The sequence below is a fragment of the Lissotriton helveticus genome, chromosome 11 (genome assembly GCF_964261635.1).
Source record: "Lissotriton helveticus chromosome 11, aLisHel1.1, whole genome shotgun sequence".
Classification (NCBI taxonomy): domain Eukaryota; kingdom Metazoa; phylum Chordata; class Amphibia; order Caudata; family Salamandridae; genus Lissotriton; species Lissotriton helveticus.
Window position 1 is genome coordinate 817,442,573 of NC_136072.1, and position 12,520 is coordinate 817,455,092.

Here is a 12,520-nt window from a genome sequence, read left to right on the forward strand (position 1 = left end):
TCGTGGGGGTCTGGCGCTGGGCGCGGTCCAGGCACGGAATGGGGGGCGCAGACGGGCTTGCCTTTGGCGTGTCCGCTGCACGCGGCCACACAGCGGCCGCCATAAGAAGGGGAGGTGGGAGGGAGGAGCAGCTGGGAGGCGGGAGCGGGCCGAATGGGCGATCAGGGGAGGACGGGGACGCAGCGGCGGGAACGGGAGAGCCGAGCGGGCGGAATTAACAGAAGGGCACAAAATGGTACAAAAAGGAATACAGGAGGAATAAAGCACAAAATTATAGCGCAGAACCGAAGCAAAACACAGCGGGGCAGACAGGCACAAAATGGTACAAAGAGGAATACAGGAGAAATAAAAAGCAGAATTATAGTGCAGACCAGAAGCAAAACACGGCGGGCACACAGGAAAAAAGATAAGGGCAGAGCGAGCGCACAGAGAACCTATGGCCTACCACTGTCCACCAGGAATGAGGCGCAGGTGGCAGCCTGCGGGTGGAGGAGGGCCACAAACTTGCAGCAGCGGCAGCAGCAAGATCAGGGACACAGGCACACAGGTGCTGCTGTGTGGTGTGGGTAGCGAACTGCCTGGAAAACAGGGTCAAGGGTCACTCTCCTTACCACGCAGCGGCCGCCATAAGAAGGGGAGGTGGGAGGGAGGAGCAGCTGGCTACACACGGGAGAGCTACTTCCAGGTTGCTGGAGAGCTACCAGTAGCTCACGAGCTACTCATTGGAGAAGCCTGTACTAGAGCATGCTGTGCAGCCAAATGGAAAAGGTTTGTCATATAGCCTTATAGCCCGCCGTAGCGGCCTATACCAGCCATTAAAGCCCTGCTCCAACGTTAAAGGCCTGAGATGAAGGCAAGGGCCTTTAACAAGGGAGCGAGGCTTTAATGGCTGGTATAGCCCAGCTTCGGAGGCCTATTAGAACATTCTGTCACTAAACAAATAAACCAAAGGCCTCTTTGAGCGCGAGGGGATTTAAATCCCCTTGGGCTCCGAGAGGCCTTTCTTCACAGCAGAAGCTGTGAATGAAAAAAAAACATTAGAATGTTGCTCTGCGGGCTTTTACCGGCTCTTAGAAGCCCGCGGCACTCCATTGTCTGCAATTGAGTGTCAACATTTAATGTTCTATTATATTGTAATAACAAAATCATTGATCTATTAGATGGGTCTCTACAAGAAATCATTTGTTATTTACTGCATCTGCAAGGTGCAGAACTTGCCTACACATCCATAGGTCTACACCTTGCAGAAGTAGCAGCAAATCTTCAAAACAGACAACACTTATCTCTGTTCAAAGTACCAAGCCTATATGGAAGGCTTTAAAAGAGTAATACCTTCAAAATGTCCACCTGCTCTTGCATAGAACCTTAATATTGTTCTAACAAGAATTATTAGTCCACCTTTTGAACCATTGCACAATTGTCCACTGCAATTCCTTGGAAAGTTGTTTTCTTGATTGTTATCACTTCACTAAGACGTGTCAGTGAGCTACAGGCATTAACTTTAGAAGAACCATTCTTCCAACTCCATAAAGACAGAATGGTTCTTCGAATTAACCCAAATTTCCTTCCAAAAGTAGTTTCTGCTTTTGGTATGAGGCAATCGGCTGAGTTACTTGTTTTTTTCCTTCAACCTGATTCAGTAGCAGAAAGAGCACTACATATATTAAACATCAAAAGAGCATTATTGTATTATATTGCTAGAACAAAAGATTGTTGCAAAAGAAAACTATTGTTTGTTGCTTTTGCTCCCCCTAGTCAAGGAAAACCTATCTCTAAATCTGGCATTTTTAATTGGATGTACCGAAACATGCTATATTAGGGCTAAAAGAACTTTATCTAAACCTCCTAGGGCACATTCTACTCATAAAATAGCAGCATCTATGGCCTTCTTGGGTAACATTCCTATAGCTGACATTTGTAACCCCTTCGATGCTCATGACGAGCTCAGCTCGTCATGGCATATACCTCTAGGGTGCTCATGACGAGCTGAGCTCGTCATGACCACGCCCATTAATATTATGGCCCAGCACAGCAGAGGAAGATCTTCAGCATCCATGAGGGTAAAGGAACTACATAGTCTACACCATACACATTTACCAAACATTATTGTGTGAATGTATTTGCAGGTCAACAAGCCAACGTAGGACAAGCAGTGCTAAAAACACTTTTTCAAACAACTGTAATGCCCACTGGTTAGCCACTGCTGTGAAGGATACTGCTATACAGTCTATGCAAAGCATACAGCACACCTACCTCGAGTGGATTATGTTACTTACCCTGTAAGCATCTATTCTGGGCATGTAGACCTGTAGATTCACATGTGCCCTCCCTCCTCCCCAAACAGCTATGGTTGTTGCAGTCTTATTACTTACAGTATACATGCACGGACATTGCTATACTACATTTACTTACTCAATTCTGACCCTCTTGGGACAAAATAGTCTAACAATGGAGTTGATGCCCATGTGCACCATCACCAAAAGGAGGAGTCACCTTCCCACTTGACTGGAAAAGACTTCTTGGAAGAAAAACAACTTTCAAACATCTGGAGCCAACATTAGATGGCAAGTGGATGCTAAGCATGTGGATCTACCGCTCTACATACCAAGAATAGATGCTACAGGGTAAGTAACATAATCCTTTTGGTTGTTGTGGCCTCAGATCATCGCTTTGGCAATCTTCAGGCCTTAAGAGATCAGCACTCTTCATTTGCTTATTCCCAGATAAGCTTGTAATGAGAACTTAAGGCAGCTTTCCTTCCTAAAGCGGTGTCCTCATTTCATCTTGGGAAATATATAGGTGCACCCACCTTCTATATGCTTCTCCGTTCTACAAAGGAGGAGGAGCAGTTATATAGTCTGGATCCAGGCATGCAGTGAGTTATTATATTAGCTGTATGAAAGAGATCAGGTCTGATGACCAACTCTTTAGAGGGTACACGGGCAAAAAAAAAGGTAAGGCGGTTCAAAAGAGAACATGTTCTTATTGGATGCCACTCTGCATTATGATTGCATAGCACTGGTGAAGAAGGAACCACCAGAGGGCATCTGACCCCATTCCTCCAGAACAAAGTGTTCCACAGTGGCTTTGGATAGCGGAGGGCTGGTGGCACACATATGAAAAGTAGAAACGTTACGTGGGCTATCCTCCTCACATTTGTCAAATACTAATGTTTGGATTCTGATGTTAGGAGGGAAGCCACTTTGCCTGCTCAGTCCTACAGGATTTCCTTGTTTGAATTTCCTTCAGACCACCTCATAGAGGGGATAATGCTTGGGACTCTATTAAAGGTGAGAAATCTGTAGCAATAAGAATCAATTAGAAGAAAAAGCTAATTACCACCTTTGGTAACAATTTTCAGTCTCAATAGAACACCGACTCACTGACCATCAAACATGTATACAGAAAACAACCATGTACTTTTCCTAGGCAACGACAAGGTAGCATACCGCAGGTGTGAATTGCACCGCAGGGTCCTAGATCTGAATTTCCAGTTGAGTGAATGCCTACTTTTAACATGTTTTTGCCTGCATAGAGTTCCAAATACCAGCTTTTGGCAAAAGAAGTTGTCAGTCAGCGTTTCAGGATGAGGCTTTTGCGCAGGATGCTTACTTACTTTTTTCTGACTGTTCTTGTTTCCCATGTCTGCTCATGGTAAAGTGGGAAAGCTGCACGCTCATCTTAAAAGCCACAGTATCGCCCTGACAATTCTAGCTCATAGATGACTGAAAGATTTACAACTCTAAGCAAGTAACCATCAAGGCACATCGTCTATTCATCCGGAATGAGAGGACAATAATGATCTCCCATGAAAACTTGACTTCCATGTACCTAGGATTTGACTCCCTTGGCATCCCGGAGGAGTGTGATGCACTTTAACGGCAGCCAAGTCGCAGTCAACATATGTTTACAAGTGGAGGTCGTACTGTAACTTCGCAACCTCAAACAATATGGCTCTGCTATTGACCATACATCACAAATTGCTCTCTTTCCCTATGTGCTTGGGTAAATCTAATATCAAGTACTCTTTGATCATGGTCTACTTTTCAGTTATATATCTTATTACAGACGACAACCAAATATGCATTCTTCATTTTGTTATATAGTAATCGAATTCATTAATGGTTTGTTTAGAAAATTCCTCTAATGTTAAAGCCGGCTCTGTACAGAAACTCGAGATTACTTTGGCTCTGTGTGTGAAATCCCCTTTTGGACCTATTCATTAAGTGCACTGAAGTGCCTGTCTTGTAGAACAAAACGTATGCTCTGCTATTAGTAATCACAGCAGGATGGTTTGGAGCAATTCAGACCTTTTTAATAAATGCGCTATGCCTCGAGTTCCATTCAGACAAAATTGTCCTGAAAACCAATCCTTGATTTGTATCTATGATGTTATGATTTTTACACACCCTCTCAACCACAAGTTATGCTTCTAACTTCTTTTCAGTATCCGATTCATGAGGAGGTATTTAAATAGCCTGTGCTTGAAAAAGTTCACTGGCAAGAACCAAGACAACCAAGAATAAAGACAAATCTTCCGTTTCTGGCATTCAGAAACCCTAACCAATGACAACCTGTAAAACATCATTCACTGGATAGTAGCCATCATTGCCCCTTGCCATTCCACAGTGAGATGGGTCCTCAGACTATGAGAGCACATTTGACCGGGAGAACGACTATAAAAGCAACACTTTTCACAGGCATTCCACGATGATATCTGCAGGGCTAAAAGATTGGGATCCTGTCATACATGTACTTGTCATCGCTGTGGACGTCCAATGCAGGTCTGGAATTGCTTGGGGTTGGTGCTTTTACAGAACCTATTTTACTAAGGTGAGTGTTGAATTTGGGCTGCACCAAGACTTTTTTAGTGAGTCTCACTGCGAATTTCTGCTTTTGGTTTAATATTTCTTGTAGTCATACACAAGTATGTGCATGTACGGAAGATCCCGTGCCAGAATAGAAACAGTTACTTATCTCTAATGAAATGTTTTCAGTGTTGGTGTCTTTCATATATTCATGTGCAATTTTTTATCATCCTCATGAAATAAAGCTTTAGAGAACGTTCACTTCAAAGTGATAAGCAACTTTTCGCAGTTGAAGCATTTAGAAAGAGCAATTCATTGTCCCTGCTCACTGGCATTTTGCAATGGGATGGATAGGCTGATAGTTTGTCAAATTATTGCATTTTGTAAACGCTGAAGTAACATTCCCAGCCCAGTTGATGGACAGGGAGAATTTCAGCATATGAAACTATGAATAAAACCCGCTATGGAAAAGTGTAGTTGCAGATAAGTAACTTTTTCTTTCTACCAATCTAGACATCTGGCTTACATATTCCAATGTGAAAAAAACTGCACCTATGAAGGGAAAGATGTGAAAAATGTACTTTGTCTTTCTCCTGCAGGAACATCTTTTGCCAGAGTGTTACTTAAGAGGCTCTCGCCTTCGGACTACGCATTGGCAGGCTGTCCCATGCCATCTCATCAAAAATACCCAAATTGCTCTGATGCTGACAGTACTAATGCGTTCTCTCCTTGCAATAAGACTGCAAAAGAATCCGAAACCAAAAGAGCCACAGGGAACATCAGCAGCCATAGCAGCAGTGAAACTAAAAAACCAAAGACAAAGCCATTCAGTGACCCTGTCCCTGTAAGTGCGCTGGACGTTTTTAACAGGGACTCTCCTGATCAGCAGCTCAGGGGGTCGTGCCAGCTTTCCTCCTCTGCTATTCATCCTGACAAACACAGCAAAAAGGCTGTTAGTAGCTGTGATAGCAAGCATACCTCTATGGAGAGCTGCAGTCCATCTCATGTGTCGGACAATTCTGAATTTATATTTCCTGTGGATTGGAGTCCCCCCAGGATAGACTTTCTTTACGAGATGGAGCTTCCGGATCCCAGAATCACCCCTCCCCTGAACAGTGCAGAACTCGTGAGTACTGACAGTGGTATGTTGTCAGGTGCAATGGAACTGGAGGTGCAGGTAGATGTAGGCACTGAGGTTGCCAACCACACCACTGATTGCTGTGCAAAGGGAGATATAGGTGTGCTGGAAGAGACTGTCCTTGAGGAATTTGTGGTGAACGAAACTTCACAGGGTGCTGATGATGTTGCCAGTCCATGTAAAGGGGGACAGTTATCCGCAATCTCACCAGAGGCTGATATCCTGTCTGTTCCCCATAGTGATTTTGAAGCAAGCCCAATGCTGGTAGAACTCTTGCAGGAGAAATCCATGATAATGGCCAACAATGCCTACTCAAGCTCACCCAATGTTCTCACATTAGAAAGAGTTAGTTTGGCTGTTGACTGGGACTGTGAAGGGGAAGAGGAAGAAGATCAAGGCTTGGTGAAACTAGGAAATCGTTCCCAACCTGTGAAAAGTGCAGGAGCATGTAGTCTACAGACAACCAGCCCCATGCAAGCAACACTCAAAGGAATGCGTTCTCTGACCGTGCTGAGCCGTTCTCCTCACAGATGGGTATGTTAACTATTTGCATAGAATGGGTCACTTGAGCTTTGCATTAGAATTGATATGAAAGCACAGTAACAAAATAAATAAATATATATTGATCTATATACATATATATTCATAGATCGATATATATTCACTGAAAAAACAAAGGTTAAAGAGACATTATGGTTAGCAGATATCTTGCTATCAAAAACCTATCATTTTAAACACACAAAAAAAACACTGAAATTCACCTTTTATTTCATCTGCTCTAACTATAACGTGCATCTCCACCATGCAGTGCTTATGACCTTACATTACACCTGTCCGGACATGTTCAGTGACATCACTGATGACATCATCCACGAAGTGTGATAGTGTACTCTACGCCTGTAAAACAAACACATATTTAGCTAGATGAATGTGTTGAAAATGTTCCATAGCTTCAAAAGTGCTAATAAAAATTGAGATTTGAAAGAACTCTGTCTTTCAAATGAGTTGTGGCTAATTTAAGGCTAACAGCTCTCTATGAAGAATGATAGACAGGAGAAAGGCTCTATGTGTAACATAGTTGACCACCAAAGGAACTTGAAAACGTTTTAGTTAGTGGGTTATTTATGAAGAAAAGGTTGCAGCGACACATCTAGTTTTATTGTAACTAGTAATATACTAATATTACTATAATTTTCTAAAACTTTACTTCCTAGAGTGTATGAAAGGAGTGGACTATCTCTAAATGTCAGTGGATTGCATGAAATATGTTTGTCGTTGTGCTTAGGCCACCTAAACTGAATACAATAAGTTGATATTGTTGAAGACTACTGTGCAGGAAGACCACTATGCTTATTGGGGTATGGCTAGGTGTGATCTTGAGAGGTACAAAATATTTTCACAAAGCTACTTGTGCAAAGGTGGATTAAGTCTCAAGTAGGCCTTCCTGGTAGTAGGCATGTTCAATGTAAGAGACGTGGGTAGGAAGTTTTGCTGGGACATATCTTAGTTGAGGAATTGTCTATCTAACATAATACATGTACATATTGTGTTTTGTTACCTTTTTAGGTCGAGCTTCGATAGACCTGTTGTATCTCTTCTGCGGGGTTTGGCAAACTATCTGTGGCATTCAGAAACGCTGGCTTGTTATTGATGCATTTGTCTAAGTGCCCCTCCTTTGCATGCTAAGTTCCATCCCTGGCAATTTCACTCAGAGAACGTTTTGTTTGGCTATCACACTGTACAGTGTGTGTTGGCCCCTCCTCCGTTTTTTGTTTTTCATTCCTTGGCTAGTTTCATTTTGGTAGTGGCTTCAGAGACGGATTTTGGTTTCACATCCGCTTGACTGTAACTTGTTTTTAGGTCTCGCCTGAGCCAGTGCATGCGCTGCTCTGCGAGACATTGAGTATGTGGGCATTTAAAAGTGCTACCACACGCTTTTGCTGGCCTAGCGCTTGCAGTTACACGCGGATGCTCGCGTGCAGCCACCAGCTTTCAGCACCCGATCAGGCGCCATCTGAAGCGCGATCACTTTCACTTTTGCAGCTGCTGGGCGTTCACCAGTCGCATTCTTTTTTTAAATTTCCTTTTTGTGTGCGCGCACACAACTCGCTCACCTCTCGGGTGTTTTTTTTTATTCCTTTTTTGCGCGCGCACACAACTCCTGGGCTTCTTATAACTTAACTTGAGAAGATTAGTCAAGAGTTGACTCTTGCTACGGGCCCACTGCAGCATCGCTCACATAACACTGTAGATTGGACTTCACACGCGCCTCCAGATTTGTTTTAAGACCGCAAATATAAGCACCATCACACAACTACAGCAGCCCACAACTGGATTAGGACCTCATTGACAACACACTGCAAGACATGTAAAACCTATTGTGGCATAACCTCCGTAAACTTTTATAGCAGTATACACACATATCCTGTCACTGCACCTCGCGAGGGATTGGCTTGCTGGGAACCCTTCTCTTGGTTCAGTGCACACAGATCTCAATGCTCAGCGTGCACAGACAGTATCTGGAGAAACCTGTTTCTTTTTCTCCCAGTAGACCCTTGTGAGTGACTAATTGCATTCTAGGACAACCTCAGTTTTCTCTCTTCTTGCTCCGGGCTGTGGAATATCGTGTTACAAGTGTGGAGAATACCAATTAAACTATTGACCTTTGATCTCTCGAAACACAGCTTTTCAAATTTTCCTCTGGCCATTCCCATTCAGGTCCAGAGTAATTTACATTAGTGATGATGCGTGTGGGGCGGTTCCTTCTGCTTTATGGCTGTGCTGAATACTAATGGGTGCCCTATGGATGTGGCCCCGTTTAAAAGTTCGCCTCAGCAGATTTGGAGCAGACGTCCGGTCCTCAAAAATCTTCTCATAAACATCGCTCTAAAAATAACACCCAACCAACCACGCATAAGGGACGAAAGAGTTACTTACGCAGCCACACGGAGTGCGCTTTGGGCCTGGTAATGGGTAGGAAAGCGATTAACAAAGATTAATACAATAAAAAACAAGCATTGGCATAGACAATAGATCTCGCCTTTGGGACATTATAAGTGTTTAGCCATGCAACAGTTGATGTTGCACCAAGGATATTGTGCTGCATAGTTAAATACTTATAAGGTCCCAAATGCGAGACCTATTGGCTATGCCAATGCTTGTTATCTACATCTGCCCCGGTCCTCTCTCTCCTACCCACGCACTTTAGGAATCTGCTGCCTGCCTATACTTTAGGGGCAGGGCACGACAGGAGTTGTGTTTGTTGTTGAAGCTGCACTGTGCACTCAACTTGTGTTGCTTCCTTTCCTCTCCGTCCCTTACATCTCTCCCCTCATTGTACCTACTGATAAGCGTGTCCTCTAAATATTAACCACATTCAGAAGACGCCAAATATTTCAAGAAAAGAGCCTGCTGGTCCATGCGAATCTTTCAGAGCCCCACGTTATGTTTGGGCATGATAACGTATTGCCAGCTGAGAATTGTAGCATACCAGTAGCCTGGTTGGGGAGGGTACAGAGATCACCAGAATGCATCATACAATGTGTAATGCACAATGACGCACATGTTGGTCAATCAAGTAAGCCGAACAAAATGCCTGTATACACAAACAAAACTACATGTGGTGTGATCTGCTGCCTGCCTATGCTTGAGGGATGGGGCACGATGGGAGTCGCATTTGTTTGTGAAGCTGAGCCGTGCACTCTGATTGTGTTGCTTATTTTCCACCCAGTCCCTTACATCTTTCCCCTCAGCTTATTCATCCCATCTCTTTCCCCCCGCTCTCGCATATGTTTCTTCTCCTCCTCGTTATGGTTTTGTATTCTGCTCCATGTAGCTAGCTGAACGTTTCCACTTTAAAAAAATCAACCAGGTCGTTAATTTCAGTATAAATATTTAATTTACAGTACTTGCTGAGGTACAATTTACATTTCTTACAAAAACTACTAGAACTTAAAAGCATTACTTTTGCACAAAGATTCTATTATATTAAACACAACAGCAGCAATCAGTCTTCTGAAGACATGAGAGCTTCATATCAGTTTCCCACACAATTTAAGTACTTACTTCTGGACACTTAGGAAATGTATTTCTAGAAAGCTGGCAATGCACTAAGCACTGGATGTACATATAGTTGAGAGGAGATGTGGAGCCAGTGTCAAAAGTGCAAGCTATAACCGGGAAAGGCCAGGCTGAAATCCTTACGTCCCCGTTCAATTAAATTGTGTGAGCCTGTCTAAATTGCTCTGTTTCCCTCAGCCTCGGTTTCTTCAAATTACAGAGCTGGGTTTGGGAGCAGATCAATTCAGATTTCAGAATAGGCTCTACAAACAACAGCTGCACTCATGCATCGTCAGGGTTTATAATGTGGCCACATATATAATAGCATCAACTTAGTGCACACGGCAAACACCAGTCAATATGCTCTCTCATATTAACAAAACGTAGTGTTCTTAAATGTCTAAAGAGTCTTCTATCGAGTGTTCATTTATCAACATAAAATATTTAAATACAATTAATTTGCTGTCTCTTCCTATCAAAGTGCATGTGACATTTACAAGAGAAGTTCGCACACACCTAGTCGATGGTTTGCAAAAAAAGTACTTCCCAATAGCGCAAAAATACATTTATAAAGCCCTGGTGTGGCTGTTTGACGGATGTGTGCGCTACTGGTGTGTAGCACACACCCATAAGACCCTCTGCACAGGCATATCAAAGGCTGAGTACAGGGTTTTACTGAGCCACCCTCGAGGTGGTGAGTGGGACCGGCCGCCCGCATGGCGATGGTCCAGCACGTGAAATTACGATGCAACTGCTACCGTGGCGGCCGCATCTTGCATGTTTACCATTGTGGCGGGTGCTGCTGGCTGCAGCACCCGCCGCGATAGTCAAAATGCATGTAGTGCCTTTCCCTGCACTATGTGGTAGACACCACGCGGTGCCTGCCACTCAGTGCAGAGAAATGCAGGGGGGTACCATAAGTACCCCCCGCCAGTGCACAATCACCTCCCCGCAACACAAAGGGGGCCCGCAACGGGCCCCCAAAACCAATCCCCACCAGCCTTTCAATGGCAGTTTACCTGCCACAGAAAGGCTGGCTGTGGCCAGCATCCCAATCTGACGGACGGTGCCTGCTAGGCACCGCCACCATTTTACTGATGCAAACCGCTCTGTCAGGCAATCGTAACGATTGCCTGTGGCGGACAGTCTTTGCGCCGCCACGGTCAGATTCGCCCCGCCATCGTAATGTGGCGGGGGGGAAATTGCTTTCCGATGGCGGAAGGCCCGCCACTTCACTGATGGCGGTGGCGGGGCTTCCGCCATCGTAATGACCCCACTTACAGCCTGATTCATCAATCTCCCGTTTTGCGAGCCCCTAATAGCGATTCATAACGAATCGCTATTAAGGACTTTGAAAACGGGATTCATGTAGGAATTGCATAAAGAAATGCGATTCCTACACATTCCTTATTTGCGATTAGCAAATTGCTAATCGCAAATAAGGAATAACTCCCCATTCATTCCTATGGGCCAAAAGGCCCATAGGAATGAATGGGGAGTATTCCTTATTTGCGATTAGCAATTAGCTAATCGCAAATAAGATAGCGATTTAAAGGGTGCCAGGGGTGTCCAAAGGACACCCTGTAGCACCCCTTAAATGCAAATTGAAACAGGTGTTGCGCACACACATGTCCAAAGGACATGTGTGTGTGCAACATGCAACTTAGAAAAATGCTTTTAAAAGCATTTTTCTAAGTTTTCGCTATTTACCACGAGGTTTGACCTCGCGGTAAATAGCGGGCCGAAATTGCGAATTCGCAATTTTTAAATGGATGATGAATTGCATTTAAGGAATCTCAAATAGAGATTCCTTAAATGTAATTCCTCGCAAAATAGCGAAATCGCTATTACCGATTTTTGCATTTGGGATGATGAATCCCAAATGCAAAAATAGCGCTCGCAAAGGGCCAGATTCTCAGAATCTGGCCCTTTGCGAGCCGATTTCGGCTTGATGAATCAGGCTGTTAGTTCCGGAATGTAAAGCTTGGTTTATGTCCATGTTTTTCGTCTGCCTACGTATGGTATTTCAATGTCTTTTGTGTGACACTTTATCACAAAAAAATGCAATTCCAATGTTGTAGTGAGATAAATGAACCTTTTCATGAAAGTTAACAAAACTGAAGCTTTCTTGGAATTTTTATGGAAGTCCACTAACCCACACATGCCACGTAAGAAAAAACCTAAGAGAGAGATTTGGAAAACATATAGGTGAAATGAATTTTCCTGTTAACAATGTAATGGTGGGAATTATAAGCAGTTGAAAGCTAAAATGAAGTCGTTTTCTGCCCCCCCAAAAATGAGAATGCATGTTTTTTTTCACTTTTCTAATAGAGCCGTCCTTACACATTTAACAATTATTATTTTTTAATTCAGCAGCAGTTGCATTCTAGGACTTGTAGTGTCTCTCTTACACACACTGTAGGAATGGGTCTCTGGCTAAAAAGCCAGATATACTAAAGTGGGCCCCTGTTACCTACGTGAGTTCAATTTCCTTAACCTAAATGCCAAGCAGCAC

General features: G+C 43.7%; 1 protein-coding gene across 13 annotated transcripts in view; it reads left to right on the top strand.

Moving 5' to 3' along the window:
- FAM178B (family with sequence similarity 178 member B) overlaps positions 1 to 12,520 on the top strand; it is a 2,777,737-nt gene that overhangs the window by 1,042,597 nt on the left and 1,722,620 nt on the right. For all 13 annotated transcript variants that reach the window (XM_078666947.1, XM_078666951.1, XM_078666950.1 and 10 more), the window contains one exon: positions 5,408 to 6,480. In XM_078666947.1, coding sequence (XP_078523073.1) covers positions 5,408 to 6,480 — 1,073 coding nt within the window. The remainder of the gene's footprint in view (positions 1 to 5,407; positions 6,481 to 12,520) is intronic.